At 51.4% G+C, this 17,491-nt stretch overlaps 1 protein-coding gene and 1 long non-coding RNA gene across 16 annotated transcripts in view; one reads left to right on the top strand and one right to left on the bottom strand.

The window, feature by feature from the left end:
* Positions 1-7,323: 7,323 nt before the first annotated feature.
* FLNB (filamin B) overlaps positions 7,324-17,491 on the bottom strand; it is a 163,653-nt gene continuing 153,485 nt past the window's right edge. For 10 of the 13 annotated variants that reach the window (XM_001174012.7, XM_054680724.2, XM_063805926.1 and 7 more), the window contains 4 exons: positions 16,216-16,392; positions 10,889-11,107; positions 9,754-9,957; positions 7,324-8,970 (listed from right to left, as the gene is read on the bottom strand). In XM_001174012.7, coding sequence (XP_001174012.2) covers positions 8,783-8,970; positions 9,754-9,957; positions 10,889-11,107; positions 16,216-16,392 — 788 coding nt within the window. In that variant the 3' untranslated portion in view covers positions 7,324-8,782. Of the gene's footprint in view, positions 8,971-9,753; positions 9,958-10,888; positions 11,108-13,964; positions 14,137-16,215; positions 16,393-17,491 lie in introns of all 13 variants that reach the window. The other 3 variants (XR_010155254.1, XR_010155255.1, XR_010155256.1) reach the window with 1 other exon arrangement.
* On the top strand, positions 8,903-17,001 carry LOC107970665 (uncharacterized). Of its 3 annotated transcripts, XR_010155258.1 has the most exons (5): positions 8,926-9,048; positions 11,569-11,744; positions 12,276-12,381; positions 13,430-14,461; positions 15,234-17,001. It is a non-coding gene; the product is annotated as an uncharacterized LOC107970665 (long non-coding RNA). The 3 variants fall into 3 exon arrangements; XR_010155259.1 differs by lacking the exon at positions 12,276-12,381; XR_008546982.2 differs by lacking the exons at positions 11,569-11,744; positions 12,276-12,381 and having other exon boundaries at positions 8,903-9,048.

Genomic DNA, 17,491 nt, shown 5'->3' with positions numbered 1-17,491 from the left:
CGCAGCTGAGGAGGTTTCCAGGGCAACTCTAGGGTCCAGCTCCTCAGATACGCAGCTCTGTCCCTTGCTAGCGGAGTGGCCTCATCTGTACAGGAGGGTGAGAGTGGGAACTACCCTTAGTATTGGGAGAATGACACTAGACCAGCATATAAAACACTTGGACAGTGTCTGGCTGGGAGGAAGTGCTCCCTCAACATGAGCTGCAGTTTCACAAGCACCCGTGAGGTGCCAGGTGCTAAGCTGTGCTCTGTGTGCCTTAAACCATCCTCCCCATTAGTAGGCTTTCATGTCCTCCTTTCCAAGTGGGGCAATGGAGGCTTGGAAACCATGTGACTGCCCCAGGGCACTGAGGCTGGTGTGCCCGCTGGTGTGTACCTACTCCATGCCAGGCCCCGGGCTGGGGACTTTACTGTTACATCACTTAATCCTCACAGTGATTTGCAAACAGGCCGTCTTGCGTCACTCTCACAAATGAGTAAACTGAGGAATCTCTGGGTTTAACCCCAAAACCCACGTCCTTGTGTTATAGACACAAAATTCTCCCAGGAAGTGGGATGGGCACTTGAGAGAGGCGCAGGCAGGGCGGGGCAGGGGAGGACCCACCTGATGCCTCGGCGGTACCACAAAGTCAGCCACCTGGATCCTCACACCTTCTGCCTCCCTGACCAGGGAGAAGGAGGCTACCCACAGGGCCCTGGGGCCACTTGCCTTCCACTTTTCATTCAACAAACGTCATTAGCTTCTGACCCTGTGCCAGGCACCAAGCCAGGCTCAAAATGTAGATGAGGAAAGACAGAGCCCAGGTACTTCCTGCTCTCAGGGTTTCACCCTCTAGAAGGGGAGGCAGACGCTTAGCCAGGTTGCAGTGAGTGGGTCAGGGAAGGCTTCCTGGAAGAGGTGCCGTTTGACTGAGACCTGAACTGTGAACATGAGTTAGCCAGGGGCAAAGCACAGGGGAAGAGTGTTGCAGCCTGGGACACCCCCAGTTAGAAAGGCAAGAAAGGCCACGGATGTATAGACTGCCCTCTGGGCCTCAGTCTTTCCACGTGTGAAATGGACTGTGAGGGGTTTGGGAAATTTGGGGAAGAAACTCAGGTTAAGTGGAATAGCTGGGTCTGAGATGCCTCCCCGGGGCACGCACAGTAGTGACTGATGAACCTTTCGCCTGCAGGCTGCCTGAGCAGGAGCTAAGCACCAGTTAGTCATTCTCTCCTGGCGGAGGGCCTACTGTGTGTCCCGGGCTGCAAGTGAACAACACGACAAAACGCCCTGGCCTCGCGGAGCTGATCCTGCCCTGCCCTGTAACTCGGGTGTCTCCGCGGGCCGAGCCTGGCACACAGTAGGTGCCCTGGAAATGTGCTCAAGTAAATTATGCCTAGGCGCACTTCACATTGGCTCTGTTACGGGGGACAGTGGGGGTGAGGGGTGAAGGGAGGAAGTCAGGAGTTGCGGGGCTTGGGGGCGGCAGGACCCTGGAGTCAATCGGTTGCGGGGCAAGGTCTGCTGCTAGAACTCCAGACAGCCTCTCTGCCCCACCCCCGAAGCTTCTGCGCCGGAGTCCCCGGACTTACCAGCGCAGAAGAAGAGAGGTGGGTGGGTCCCCCTCCTCCTGGCCTGGGAGAGCCCGCGCCTTCCCCACCGCAGGGACTCCGCTTGCGGACGTATTTCGCGTGTCCAAGGCGACCCCTAGCGGTCACTGCGGCGACGACAACCCAGGCAGTCGTCCTCTCGCCCCCGAGGCCCACAACTTCCCCGAGAGGGGAGCGGAGCTGGGACGGTGCAGAGAGGCGCTCCCAAAGGGCCGCCTTCCGCGGGCCCAAGGAGGCCAACGGCCCGCTGGGAGAGCCTCCTCTGGCTTCTGTTTTCTGTGTCTGGAGCCGTGCACAACTTCACAGCCCCGTTCCTAGACAGGTTTACCGAGTTTTAACACAGCCTTGACCATTAATGACTACCTGTGTGACCTTGGGGAAGTCACCAAACCTTTTTTTTTTTCTTTCTTTTTAGTCTTGCTCTGTCGCCCAGGCTGGAGTGCAATGGCGCGATCTCGGCTCACTGCAACTTCTGCCTGCCGGGTTCAAGCGATTCTCCTGTCTCAGCCTACCAAGTAGCTGGGACTACAGGCGCCCATCATCACGCCCGGCTAATTTTTGTGCTTTTAGTAGAGGTGGTGTTTCACCATGTTGGGCAGGCTGGTCTTGAACTCCTGACCTCAAGTGATCCACCTGCCTCTGCCTCCCAAAATGCTGAGATTACAGGCGTGAGACACCGCGCCCGGCCAGTCACTAAACCTTTCTGAGCCTTGACAAACTCTCCTTTAAAAAATGTGATAGTAAGTCTCAGTGCATAGCGTTAGTGTTACTTACGATGATAATTTTCTTACTCTTAGTTTATTAACTTATTTAAGCTCCATCCATCTAACAATCCCTGGGATGGCGCAGTGTGGGAGCAGCCCTCAGGTCTGTCACTGGCCTAGGCCTATGCAAAGGGAAAATGGTGAAGCTCTGAAACCAGGGGACAAGAACAGGCTGGCATGTGGGCTGGAGCCCTCCTAGGTGCATGTGACTCACCCCTTTCTCCTCCCACCTTTCTGGCCACTCCCTGAGGCCACCAACATCCCACCTCAGACAGAGTTCTGTGGTTGGCCCACCCCACCCCACCCACTCCTACTGATACTGCCTAACCCTAATGCCCAGACCAAGACTCTGTCTGCCACACCACACTGCTTTCCTAGGACTCAGAACTTAATGTCTTAGTTCCCTTACAACAATAATAGTAATTTCATGAACACTTATCATGTACTGGACTCTGTGAAATGCCTTTTTTTTTTTTTTTTTTTTTTTTTGAGACAGTCTCTGTCACCCAGGCTGGAGTACAGTGGCGTGATCTTGGCTCACCACAACCTCCACCTCCTGGGTTCAAGCAACCCTTCTGCCTCAGCCTCCCCACTGGGATTACAGGCACATGCTATCATATCTGGCTAATTTTTGTATTTTTAGTAGAAACGGGGTTTTACCATGTTGGCCAGGCTGGTCTTGAACTCCTGACCTCAAGTGATCCACCCATCTTGGCCTCCCAAAGTGCTGGGATTGCAGGAGTGAGCCACCATGCCTGGCCTGAAATGCTCTTTATGTATATTTTGTCAGTGAGTTCTCAGAACACTCTATGGGGTGGGTCCTGTTACCCCATTTCATTGGAAAGAAAACTGAGGCACAGTTTTCTGTGAAGGATCAGTGACTTGCCTGCCAGAGGTCATGGCAGGGCCAGGATTTGAATCCCCAGCCCAACCTTAGAGCCACCACACTTAATGGCTTCTCCATAAGCCTCCCTTTCCCTAGCTGGGGTGCCCCTTCCAGTCTGCCTTGGGGAGCCGAATCTCTGCAACACTCAGGCAGTCCCTCTCTCAACAGCTTTGGGTTGAGGAAAGTTTGCCCAGGCCAGTTGGGGGGTGGATGTGCTGAGCGGGAGGGAGGCAGGGGGAGATGCCTTTCTGGAGTTCATCTGATTTTAGAATGGAAGTTTCCCATTATTTCCCTATTTTACAGATGAGAGCAGTGAGGCACAGAGAAGGTGACCGCCTGAGGTATCTCGGTTGGTAAGCAGCAGCGCTGGGCTTGGAATCCGGTTTGAACCTGCAGCATGTGACCCGCTGTTCTCTGAATGCTGCTGCTACACGAGGTTATTCTGCTGCTATGGAGCAGGCTGCTTGTAGCTGGGCCTGAAGCTGGCATTTCCAGGACTTGGTGCTTCTGCTGAGGTTTTCTCCTCCTCTGAATACACCCTGCCGGGGTTCAGCACCAGCTTTGCCCTAAGCACGTCCACTTCCTAGAAAGGGAGGGCAGCCCCCGACAGGGAGAGGTGTTCTGGTATCTTGGCAAGGCAGTCAGGGCAGAGGGAGAAACATGGGCAACAAAAGGCTTGCAGATTCTTTCATCTTTGTACTTTGTCCCGGGGAGATAAGCGAGTCCAAAATACAAAACACCCTTGGATATGTGGATCCGTGCCACAAGTCAGGCTCGTAAATTCTCCATTTCCTGCCTGCTCTTGAGAACTCTTGAGGAAGAGAGAAAAAGGGTGTGAGGGCTGTGGAGTGGGTCTCCCTAAATTCCATGCCCATGAGCCGGTCCCTGTGGGCTTGGGGGCTCAGACAAAAGCCTTATCACGAAGCAGAGAAGGATCTCTTTGTTTAGAAAGATTCCTCCCACCATGCGTTAGGCAGCATCCTTAGGACAAAGCCAGAAAAATAAACTGAATCCAGGCTTGCTTGAGCCCTTACTGCCCCCAGTGTGACATTTTTACTTCCTCAAATTATGATTTACTGTTGTGAAAGGGAAAAAATACCTGCATAAGATACTAATTTCTGGGAGTTTTCATTCGTGAAATATACGGATTATACAGCCTCTTCCCCCTCCAAGTTAATGGAGATTTGGAAAGACTCCATCTCTTTCCTTGACTCTACTTCCATAGGGCTGAGAACTGAGGCTAATGCGCACTTCAATTAACAGCAGCACTCCCCATTTTTAATATAAACTTGGCGGGTTGACAAGGATCAAGCACTCATTTTGCCTTTAACCTTTATTCTACTATTTGTTTTATTATTTTTTTTAGATGGAATCTCACTCTGTTGCCTAGGCCAGATGGAGTGCAGTAGCACGATCTCAGCTCACTGCAGCCTCTGCCTCCCGGGTTCAAGCAACTCTCCTGCTTCAGCCTCCTGAGTAGTGAGATTACAGGCTGCACCACAACGCCCAGCTAATTTTTCTATCTTTAGTAGAGAGGGGGTTTCACCATGTTGGCCAGGCTGGTCTGGAACTGTTGACCTTAGGTGATCCGCCTGCCTCGGCCTCCCAAAGTGCTGGGATTACAGATATGAGCCACCGCATCTGGCCTATTCTGCTAGCCTATTCTGCTAATTTTTAAGTCTGTGCAACTTTCAAGGGAAATTAAATCCCTATATGCCCTACTCATTTTACACCAAAGTCATCAAAATGTGGCTTCCAAGGCCCCTTTGAAGTCCTAAAACTAGACTTGGTCAAGAGGCCCAAGTGTTATAAGTACATCAGAAACAAAGAAACATGTTAATAAAATGTTTCCTTCTTGGCAGCATCCTGGTGAGTGCCTCCCTGGGTTGCAAAGGGAAATGTGATGAGGAAGAGGTGGGCTTGTGTGCTTTGAAGTGGGCAGGGCCTGGGAATCTCTACAGGGCAGTGCAGCTGCTGTCCGCTTCACCTCCATCGGCCCTGTCCACTCCTGGTAGGAAAGAGGCAAAGTCAGTAGTGAAAGGTGGAAAGAAAACACAAAAGTCGGAAAGGACCTGGCACCAGGCCTGTCCGGGGTCAAGTTTCAAAGTTCTCAAGGTATTTGCACAAACAGCTGGTTTCCATAGCAGCCAAGCCCAGGTGCAGGTAAGGGTTGCCCTGTGGTCCTAGCCATTGACTGATAAAGAGGTGCATCCCACCCTGGGATGTCTTTGATGTAACAGGAGGCAGTGGCTTCTAGTGGGGAAATTTACCCCAGGGTAACATCACCATCGCCCCCATGCAGGGGACAACCAGGTGTAGCCCCAGATGCCAACAAGCAGCCAGGGGGCGGCCTTGTGCCAGGAACATCACTTCCAGCAGGTGTTGGTCACAGACAGCAGTGGCTGAGACTCTGGCAGGGAATTGTTCCTTACAGCTCCCTGTGGGCTCTTATCTGATCCTCACGACCACCCAGAGAGGTGAGGCAAGGCGACTTCCCCAGGGCCACACAGCTAATGAACGGCAGAGCCAGCGTTGAAGCTCTGGGGTGCCTGACACCAAAGCCCATGCTGTTAATTTACAAATGCTGCCTCCCCCAACAGAAAGCCGCCAGGCTTCACAGTAGAGAAACCAATGGCTGCGCCCTGTGGTCCTCTGTGGGCAAACTAGCATGATACTGTGGCCCAGCCAGACCCCACCGGGCAGAGCCTGAATGAACTCTTTGGCAAGTGGGGGAACTGCCCGCCACTGCAGAATCCCGAAGCCCACGGACCTTCTCAGATAGGAGTCCAGGAAGCAGTGCTTCCTGATGCAGGCCACAGATAAGGCTGCTCCCTCCGGGAGGAGAGGACCTTTCCTCCACTCTCTTCCTCGCTCCTCTCAGAGGCAAACAATTGATCCCAATTGACAGCCAGGTGTCAGAAGAATCCAGTCTCCCTTCCCTGCTTTTCTCTCCACCCCCAACCCCCATCTAGAGGGCTGGGGGCCCAGCCGTGATTTCCCATCACCATGGCACCTGCCGGGGCCTATCTGGGGACTCCTGTTTCCACAGCGGTATCACCAGGGGGTAGAGCTAGCACCCTGGGGTCAAGAAGGCAGGGGCCCAGGGTCTGCCCCCAAGTGAGCTTTGCATCTGCAAACATGTCATTGCAGCACCTGAGGTGGTAGTGCCATCTGTAAAGCGGTATCGCTGCTGTGGGGTGGGGAGGAGGCAGAGACAGAGGAGGAGGAGGTGGGGGCGGAGGAGGGGTGCTAGGTACCTCCTAAGCATTCAGCAATCAAAAGCTCTTCTAGAAAAAGGAGAAACAGGCCAGTCGCAGTGGTTGACGCCTGTAATACAGCACTTTGGAAGACCAAGGCAGGGCGGATCACTTGAGGTCAGGAGTTCAAGACCAGCCTGGCCAACACGGCGAAACCACATCTCTACTAAAAAGACAAAAATTAGCCAGGCATGGTGGTGCACGCCTGTAGTCCCAGCTACTTGGGAAGCTGAGGCAGAAGAATCACTTGAACCTGGGAGGCGGAGGCTGCAGTGAGCAGAGATCCTGCCACTGCACTCCAGCCTGGGCAACAGAGTGAGACTCTGTCTCAAAAAAGGAAAATTAAAAAAAAAAAAAAGAGAAACAGAGGCAAAGGGAGGGGAAGACAGCAGCAACAATAAGCACAGCAGGGTGACAGGTGACAGCTTGTTTACCAGCCCCACCCCACCCCCACAAAAGGAGCCCAGGTTCATTGTCAAAACAAGTTGCTAGTTTTGTGTCCCTTAAGGGGTTGGAAGAGCTGATCTGGGGCTCCAAAGATGTGCCTGTGTGTGTGTGTGTGTGTGTTACACTGTCTTGCTCTGTTGCCCAGGCTAGAGTGCAGGGTTGCAAACACAGCTCACTGCAACCTTGGCCTCTCAGGCTCAAGCAATCCTCCTGCCTCCGCCTCCTGAGTAGCTGGGACTACAGGCATGCATTACCATGCTGGCTAATTTTTTAATTTTTTGCAGAGGCTGGGTCTTGCTGTTACCCAGGCTGAGGGTGTTGAACTCCTAGGATTAAACAATTTATTCAGAAGCGACATCATCCAAGAACACCAAGGCAACTTTACGGAGCAAATGTTTTATTTAATAAGTTACAAGATACAATTTACAGTCGGCATTTGATTCCAGTTTGGCTTCCATGTCCCAGCTTACAACACCCATGGTCCTTTCACATCAGGCTCCGGGCTGTTCCACTTTCTGTAGGGTGGGCTTTTACCCCCAACACTCGCCCCAGATACTACACCTGCCACAAGAGTGGCCACTTCCTCAGGACTAAGCAGCAAACCCTAAAGGTCTGCCTGCCCAGACCACACTACACATTTGGGCTCAGGCAACGTCCCTGACACTTTAACCTCATTCCAAAGCCAGCTCAGGTCTGCAGGAAGGCAGGCAAAATTCCCTACACCTCATTTCTGGATTTCTGCACCATGCAGCTCTCACTGTTTCTGCCAATGGTGAAAAGACCACCAATAAGCTGCTGCCCTTCTCTCCCCCAACCATTCCCAACTTTCAGGCCAAAGAGCCGCAGGAGTTTCATTCTGTCCTGTCTGTACAGATCATTATTTTCCAGAAAAAGTGACCCACGAAGTTGGCTGGGGCGGGTGTGGAGTGTTATGTCATGGGACGGGCCTTGGGATGAGGGCGTTAATCCATGGGCCCCTCTGAGGTCACTTTAAACATTTTGGTAAGACCGCCCAGGCTGATGAAGGGCTGGAGCGTGTGTTAAAAACAAGGGCTAGTGTTGGTTAAAAGGGATCTTTGGCAAGTGGGGAACTGCTTGCCACTGCAGAATTTCTTCAGACCAAGGAAGGGACTGAAACGGACTTGGAAAACTAAAGCAAAACCATGACTGCCGGGATGGTCTTGTGTGGTGATTCTGCAAGAAATAATCACCAGAGCGAGGGGACAGGTACTTGAGAGACATGTGGGCCCGGCTGCCACCACATCCACTCTGCCCTCTGAGAAGTGTAAGAAGGCCACAGAGCATGGGGGTGTTGGCGATGAGGAGTGGTAAAGCAGTGCTAGTGATCTAATAGCCAAATACATTAACACGGACACTGGAAGAGATTAAGCAGATTTTAAGTCATCTCCTTTGCCAAATGACAACCAAACTAAGTGTCCCCTTTTTCTCTGCCCATCTTCCCCTAGCCTTGTTTCATAAATGCTGAAGAGTGAACCAGCAGCTCAGGCTAGCCAGTTTTGTTTTTTTGAAATGTCAGTCTCATTGTGTTCCTGGTCTGTCTGCTGCAGTGGCTGGTCTGTTCCACCAAGAGTTCTGGTTTGCACCTAGTGTACTCAGGATCTTCTCAGCCCACTGAACAAGCTTGCATTTCTTAAGATTCTCCAATATGTCCCTCAAGAGTCCAGTCTAGGACTTATTTCTGAAGGCATTTTACAACAGCAATATTTTAGGGATGGGTTTCAGCCCCACAAACAGGCTGGAGGGCTTTGTATAAAATGAATTACAAACAAGCAACAAAAGCAACCACAAGAACTCTCTCCAGGATTTGAGAAAACTGTTTTAAGGCACTGTGACATGAAAAGGGCTGCCAGGGATGTGTTCCTCCCCCCACTTCACAGCCAGCACATAATCGCCCCTCTCCTTGACGACGTATGTGACGTTGTATTGCTGGTTGCCTACATGCTTCATGGAGACCTCCTCGCAGGGGGTGGTGGGCCCATGGACCCCGATCAGCAGCATGTTGGAGCCTAGGAGGCAAAAGGTGGTTACTCCACCCGGATGCATCAGGACAGGCACAGGAAGAAGAGGAAATATGAGAGCCAAAGGTAAGGTGCTTCCGCGATAATGCTGGGGCCCCTAAGAGGTGGGAGAGTGTGGCAATTACAAGCAGAGGCTCATAGAGCCTGACGGTGTGGGTTTGAATCCCTGCCCTGCCACTTGCTACCTGGGTGACCTTGGACTGGAATCTCACCTCTCCCTAGCTCAGCTTCCCCATCTGTAAACAGGGAATGAGAACAGGACATACCTCACGAACTAGTTGTGAGGTTTAAGGAGTTATGGGTGTCAAAACCTAGCACACAGTAAGGGCTATTCTAAGTGTTGGCTATGAGAATCTTTTTGTTTACTCTCACAAGCAGCTTAAGGAAGGTACTTCCGAGAAGAGGAAACTGACTTTTGGAAAGAGATTTAATAACTTTCCAAGGTCACATGGCTAAATAAGTTTTACGAACAAACGAATGAATGAATGAAGTGGCGGTACTAGGTTTCCAGCCCAGGTGTACTAGATGCCAGAACCCAGGCAACCGACCCTTGAAACCCAAATAAATACCCAAGTTCAAAAGGCAAAAGAGAAGGAAATCATTTAAAAATATTAAGTGCAGGAGAACAGGGTCATGACCATGGTTACTTGCAAACGGCTGGCCTACATGGGGGTGGGCACTGCAGGAGACCTCAGCAGGGAAGGCCAGTGTACCCAGGGTGCCCAGCCTGCCCCTGCCCCACCCCACCCTTGAAAAGGCCCAGACACCTACCAGCTTTGCTGCAGTCCACCAGGAAGGAACTCTTCTGGCCCACAAAGGCCTTTGAGAGCCCTGCCCCCTTAGAGGTCACCTTGCTGGCGTCCGAGGATGCCTTGGGAATGGCACTATAGCAGGTCTCTGTAGAAGACCTGGTCACTGACTCCACCAGGATGGATGAGGTCTCGTTGGCTGAGCCGGGGCTAACTAGACGCTGGCCTAAGATACAGGAGGGAGGGGGACAGGCATGAATGGCCAGATCAAGAGGGGTCTCTCAGCCAGAGGACAGGCGAGTACCCTACACAGTAACCCCAGGAGAGCCCGCGCACCCCAACACAAAAGCCACCACACCTGTATCTCACACCCATAATGTCTTCTAAACCCCTAGGATCCCACCCCCATACAACTAGGATCTGGCTTTCTGGGCAAATGGATGAGTCTGGCCTTGGCTGACAAGGCCGAGGACCCTCCCAATCTCCCCACCCCCTACCCACCAAAGATGTGCCTGTGGAATTCACATCTTTCTACTGACATAAAATAGTCTATGTACAAGCAGTGTAAAAGTTTGGGACGACATATAATGAAATATCAAAAAATGATTCTGTGGATGAGAAAGGATGATTTTTCTATCTGAATTTTCTAATTTTCCTGCGATGAACCTACATTCTTTATGTAACAGTGAATCATGACGTGTGGAAGGGATTTACTACAGTGTTTATGGTGGTTACCTTGGGTGGTAGCTGTGAAGTGGTTTTCATAGTTTGGTATTTTTTCCAGTGTTTTGGAGGAGACACATTTTTATAAGTATAGGAAAACCTTTTGATTATTTTTCAAGTGAAAATTAGAAATCAGGGGATTTTTCAGGCCCTGATCTAAACAAATACGTAAGATTTCAATGTGTATTCTTTCCTGTTAGAGATAGAAAACCACCTAACATCCTAACATGCTTTCTCAACTTCTGCACGGCTCCACTCTGTGGACTTTTGTAAGTTTCAAACACTGCCCTCTGACATCTCATACTATTTACTGACATTCAAAGTTCAAAGTAGCTTTAACACATCTAAAACCATCCATAGTTTCCACTATGATTGATCTGACACAACCAGCTCCCCAGGAAGGGAGAGTAACTCCGAAGGTGGTTGATCGTTACCTGTCACCTTGGCCTTGAAGGGACTGCCCATGATGTGGTTGGGCCCACCGTATTTGACGCTGATCAGGTAGTTACCAGGAGCCATGGGGGTGTACATGACTTTGTACCCTTCAGGTGTTTCCTGGCAATCCATTTTAACCTTGGATGGGCCTTCGATGGTGACGGATAATGTCCCTGGACCCGCTCGGGTGGTGTTAATAAAGAATTCCGACTGGATACCTGGGAGAAAGGAATAGAAAATGCTGTGTTGATGGCTTGGAGGGCTTTCCTGGGAGCACTGAGGCCGTGGTGAGGGACACACATAGATCCCCTTACAGAGGGCTCACCCTGGTGGCATGGGAACCCACTGGCACTAGCTCTGAACTTCTGGCAGAGAGAACCTCAGGCCCTGCGGGGTGGGGGCTCCCTTTTCTAGGCCAAGGCAGGAGGAGCATGGCTGACATTTCGCCCACAAGCACCAACAGCCTGGACACCCTGTTCTCTCCTCTGGGCATGAGCCATTGTGGCTGAGGGCAAGAAGCCTGAGTCACACTGTGAGCCTGAAGTGCTGCTTCAGCCACCAGAGTCCAGCTCTCCCTCCAGGGGTGTGGGGGAGGCGTGGGCCCCTCTGACTGTCCTTTCTTCTCCGGGTAGACTTGGAGAAGCCAGGGAGGCCAAGCATCTCCTCCCTTCCTCCTCAGCCCTCACCCCAGGCACTGTGCTGCAGACCGGGTGCAGCCACTGTGACCTGCCAGCCCAGCCACTTTGCCGTGAATTCCAGCAACAAGCACAGGAACAGAACAGCAGCTCCCGCTGACGGGGCATGCGTACCCCACTCCGGCTCCAGGTCCTGTGCACAGCACCATTCACACATGTGGTATGGAATCCTTTCCGTGATTCCTGCTTCACAAATGACTCTGCGGCTCAGGGAGGGGGCCAGTCACGCTACACAACCAGAAAGTGGTAGAGCCGGGTTTGAACCATGTCTGCATGGCTCTGGTGCCAGGCTCATCTCTTGACCCCTGGGTGGGCAGTGGAGCTGCCTCAGATCCCCTAACTGCAGCCCTGAGACAACTTAGCTGGCCCAGGGAGAGCCTCCTTCAGTCATCAGGTCTGGCACATGCCCGCTACAGTGCCCTCTACAGGGCATGCCTGGCATAGCATCCCCATGCAGGGCTGTGCTTCTGCCAGAGCCCTAGACACTGCCCCAGCTGGGAAATATTTTGGTTTAATTATAGCTCCTAGTCCAGAGAAAGAATTATTGTTCTGGATATCAATAAAAACAAAAGAGCTGCTATCGTGCAACTCTCAAACACAACCCAGCTGTTCCTGGAAGCTCTTGAGGCTCCTGCCCCAAGGTCCACCCCCCACACTATCTCAACCTCATCATGGTATCTAATCTGTGCAGCCAAGAAGCCCCTCAAGCAGCAGCTCTGAGGCCCGGGGCTACGTAGGGAAGAAGTGGGAGGTGAGCAACAAGGAGACAGTGTGTCCATCCAGGAAGCGGCTGTAAGGTGATGATAAGGAAAGATATTTTATTGATTGATTGATTGAGATAGAGTCTCGCTCTGTTGCCCAGGCTGGAGTGCAGTATCATGATCTTGGCTCATTGCAACCTCCGCCTCCCAGGTTCAAGCGATTCTCCCGCTTCAGCTTCCTGAGTAGCTGGGATTACAGGCACTCGCCACCATGCCCAGCTAATTTTTGTATTTCTTTAGTAGAGATGGGGTCTCACCATGTTGGCCAGGCTGGTCTTGAGCTCCTGACCTCAAGTGATCTGCCCACCTTGGTCTCCCAAAGTGCTAGGATTACAGGCATGAGCCAATGCACCCGGCCTTATTATTAATATATTTTTTTTGAGATAAAGTCTTCCTCTGTTGCCCAGGCTAGAGTACAGTGATGATCACAGCTCACCACAGCGTCAATCTTCCAGGCTCAAGCCATCCTCCTGCCTCAGCCTCCAAAGTAGCTGGGACTTCAGGCATGCACCACCACGCCTGGCTAATTTTTAAATTTTTTTGTAGAGATGGGGTTTTGCTGTGTTGCCTGGGCTGGTCTCAAACTCCTAGGCTCAAGTGATCCTCCCACCTCCACCTCCCAAAGTGCTGGGATTACAGGCGTGAGCCACTGTGCCAGGCCAAAAAGATATTTTTAAAGTGAAGTTGAAATGATGTGGCTGCAGGGGAAAGTTCCACCATTTTTTAACAAGCTGTTTCATTCCTAAGTTCGTCTTTAAAAATTTTTTTTTTTGGTAGAGATGGAGTTTTACTATGTCACCCAGGCTGGTCTCAAACTCCTGGCCTCAAACAATCTTTCTGCCTTGGCCTCCCAAAGTGCTTGGATTACAGGCATGAGCCACCGCACCCATTTGGCCCTAATGCAATATTTTGACCAACCAAAAATCAGTTCATCTTGACTGTGAGGGCCCAAAAGGGCAGGGAAGACGAGGTGGGAAAAGAGAAATCAGGGGTTATGGGACAAGAGCTACTACTTGGCTGTTACCTCCTCTACGGCTCCAAACAAGCCTATTAGGTGGGTCCCGTTATTAATCCTGTTTTACAGGAAAGGAAGCAGAGGCACAGTGAAGTCAGATAATTCATCTGGAGTCACACAGCTGGGGACCAGCAGAACTGGGATTTAAACATGAAGTCTGTCCAACTTGGAGCTAAAGCACTTACCTGAGAGAAGATGGAAGGAAAAAAATCCACAAGCAGAAGTCTCTCACCACTGCCTCTAGCTATAACCTGTATCTGACACCACAAAACATCTCTGGGCGCGGCGGTCTTCCCCCACCCCCTCAAATATGTCCAGCTCAGTTCCTGTGAGTTTAATGCATGTTAAACGCAGCACTGCTTGTTCTTCAAGGCAGTTAAGGAAGGAGGCCCTTCTGGTATACCCCGAGCACACTGGGGTTCCTGGATCATTTCATTAGGAAAATTGCTCAGCGGCTCCAAAGAATCTGGAGCTCCCTGGTCTATCTCCCAGCCTCTCAAGCCTCCTCCAGCAGGGTCCCGCCCCAAATTCTCCACATTCCCCTACTCCAAAATCTACAGAATGGACCATTTAAAGCTTGAGCCAAGAGATACAGGAAACTCACCCATTAAAAACAGAGGGAGGGTTGCTTTGTTCAGAAGGTCAGGATACTGGGCGCTCTGGCGGCCAAGCACAGATACCTTTTCATTCCATGCACACTGCAGCTGTGTAATCTCAGAATGGATATTTAGGGAAAGGCTTGGGAGCAGGAGGGCTGGAAAAACAAGGCGCCTTCCCTGTGACAAGAGCAATATTTACACAGGGTTTGAAGCAGGCGGTTCTGTACCTCTCCCCTCCTGGCTAGGAGCTTCCCTGCAAGAGCAACTCCTTCTCTCAGCAGCGTCCAGCACTTGCAGAGCACAGCCTGAAACCCAAGCTCCCAAAAAGGTGTGCGAACAGCCAAAAGGAAATGGGAGAGGGCCCAGGCACAGCGGCATGAGCCAGCAGGAGGGTGAGATGCTTCCTGGCCAGTGTGGGAGACCCCAGCAGCTGTTGTGAGGCCTGGCCTGAAGCCTGCCACGCGCTCCAAGTGCCTAGAGGACCCCAGCTGGGCCCTCAAAGGTGAGTACCTTGTCAGGGCCCAAGTGCCAGCACTGCTGCCTGGAAAGTACTCCTGAGTAGCTGGGAGGACAGGGGTCCTGGTTTAGGACATCCCCAAAGTGGGCTGGGGATGCAGTCACTGCCTCTGGGTGAGCCAGCCACTTAGAGAGGGGGCCAAGCTCGGGGGTTCAGTGCATAGGCTCTGAGGTCACGGATGTAGACTGATTCCTGGTTCTGCCTCCTCCCAGCTGACTGTTTTTTGGGGGAGTGTTTGTTTGGGGAGTGACTCAACCTCTGCATCTCACTTTCCACATCTGTAAAATGGACATCACTTACGGTAAAATGATACCATGCCTTTCACAAAAGGCAAGCCGCAGGCCCAGAGTTCAGGGTGGAGCCAGGCTGGATTTGCCTGGGGAGTCTGGCAGCACTCACACCACCCCTGTGGGTGGCTTTGCTGAGGCCACTGCTTTGGCCAGAGTCCCGGGCAGCCTGCCAGCCCACCAGTCACTCCTGCACCCGGAGAGGGCCCCTTGGCCACACAGGTCACTTGCTCCTGGGGCTGGATGCCAGGCAACCATGCAGCCACTCACCCCTCACCCCTGGGAGGCAAGTCTGCTCCATCCCACTCTCCTTATGCGGGGTGGGGGTACACACACAAGAGACTCAAGAAACCAGGACATACTGCTTTCCCAAGAGGGTCCAAAGTAACACCAAATGCAAACATGCCCCAGTGAGTCCACACTGCGCACTTCCCCTGCAAAGACTAAGGACTGACTCTCCACCCTGGCAGCCTCCATAACAGTGACGCACTCACTGCGCACCACCCGATGCCACCTGTTCAAATAACTGCGATTCACAGCAGGAATTCTCACTACAGCCAGGAAAAGGAGGGGAAGATCTGTTCTGACATGGAAAGATCTTTAAGATGTCAAAGCAAAAACACAAGCTATACCACACAGTGGATACAGTAAGATTCTTTCTGTAAGACAAAAGCAAAACTCTGTGTCTGCTTGTCTAATGAACCAATTAGCTAACCAACCCAGCAACCAAGAATGAAGACAGACAATGAGATGACAGACAGGGTGAAGGTCCTCCCTTCCCAGAGACGTTTGCTTCTGGACCCAGGTGGGGGAGGAGGAGAGAAGATGGAGTGGGTCTCACTTTATTTACTTCTTCACTGCCTGTATCTTTTATAATCAAACATGTCCCATCTGTGGCAAAGAATAAAAATAAATTGTAATGGGTCCAAAAAGCTTCAGAATTCTTTGAACATTTCAGTCTTTTCTCCTCCTCCATTAAGATCTGAGAGTAAAAAGAGGAGGAGATAGGCTGGGACAGGTCTTATTGCTGCTTCAGTGCATTTCTGGGAGCCTGGTACCATGAAAGAACAGATGGGTAGGAGCCCACTTGGACGCATCATGAATTCTGTGCAGGCAAAGAAACCCTCAAAATTAATGACACTGTGCTGTGTTCCCTGACTATCAGCATCCTGTTCTGAAAGTCAAGAAACTTGGCAGAGGAAGGAATCTGAATCACAACTAACAGTAATGAGGTGTGATAACACAGCCATCGAGCTCTCACTCTGGATTTATCGCGGGTCAAACCGCAACTCCCAAAACAGCTTTGGACAGCAAGCGCCTCCGAAGTGTGCATGACCCCAGTTTCCACGGGGAGCGCGTGTAAAAAGCTTCCATGGGGCTTGAGGATTTCCATCTGGCTTGGTCCCTGGAGCTGGTTCAGTTAAGGCTTCAAGAAGCAGAGGAGTGGGTTACCTGTGGTGCCCCCTTCGAGTCCCGCGCCATAGGCGGACACCAGGGCAGGGTTCCCCGCTTGTCCAGGCTCCCCAACGCGCACTTTGAAGGGGCTTCCAACCACGTGGCTCCCATTGAACTTGACATCGATGGTGTGGACACCATTCTCATGAGGGATGAAGCGAACAGCATACTTATCTAGGAGAATGAGCAAAGGCACAGGGTGAAATCAAGCAAATGGACACCCCTGAGTTCAGTGAGGACAAAGGATGGAGGCCAAGCCGAGATGGCCCATTTAAAATCAACAGTTCTACAGGGAGCCTGGCACTCAGCATCCTGGATTTCAGAACCAGACAGACCCCCTGGGTATCCCTCATCAGCCCCAAGGGAAACGCATCCACATTGCAAATCCTATAAACACAGGACAAGACTCTGACCCCTGCCTCAGAACACTTCCTTTCTTTAGAAAACCTCACTTCTTCAATGTGAAATTCTGTGAATGCTGTTACTAATCCTGTCACGAGATGAATCTCATTTCACCAAAATTAAATTATGTTTTTCCACTAAAATGATGATACAAGTTGAAGACACAGCACTCTGAAATTGGAAGACCTCACCACTTAAGGCTCCACAGTGGCTTACTCAGCTGAACTCTAGGTTACTACTCTTTACTTTGTTCACCCACTGGGGGGTTCAGTTTGTTTTTAAACATTGGGAGATGGCCATTCTAACTACTGTTGAATGTCTCTGTTTTGGGAAGGCATAACAAGAAATAAAAAAGAATATATATGAAGGGAAAAAAGAAAACCTCACTTCTTCTACGTTTCTCTATTTGGCCACTTGAAGGGGAAAAAAACGGTTCCAACTGGCATTAATGCTCCTTAATTAAGCTCAAAGCTAGGAACTGCCCCCACAGGGCAGGTTTTTGGCTGTGCGTTTGGGTCACAGCATGTAGCAAGGTAATCTGTTAACTGAAGTGGGCACCTAGAACATCTACCCATTGTGCACCACTTGACCGCCGCTTCCTCCTTGAAGCCCTCCTGCCCAGGGTGCAGAGCCTGTTCTCCTCCTACCTTTCCAGGTAGTCTCTCGGTCTCTCCCTGGTGCCTAGTACTCTTCATCCCTCTCAGAATTTGTGTTCCCCAAAGCTCTTCTCCCTGCCTCTGGACGTCTCCACAGAGGTGCATCTCCATGGAGCTGTGCACCCTACGTCCTTTGGCACTGAACATCCCCCAACAGTCCCCATCCGCCTCCCTTAAAGCCAATGTGTTGTAGGGGAAGCTGGCTCCACCGCCAT

This window comes from Pan troglodytes, chromosome 2 (genome assembly GCF_028858775.2).
Source record: "Pan troglodytes isolate AG18354 chromosome 2, NHGRI_mPanTro3-v2.0_pri, whole genome shotgun sequence".
Classification (NCBI taxonomy): Eukaryota; Metazoa; Chordata; class Mammalia; order Primates; family Hominidae; genus Pan; species Pan troglodytes.
Note: the sequence above shows the minus strand (reverse complement) of the source record. Positions and strands in the feature narration are given on the sequence as shown.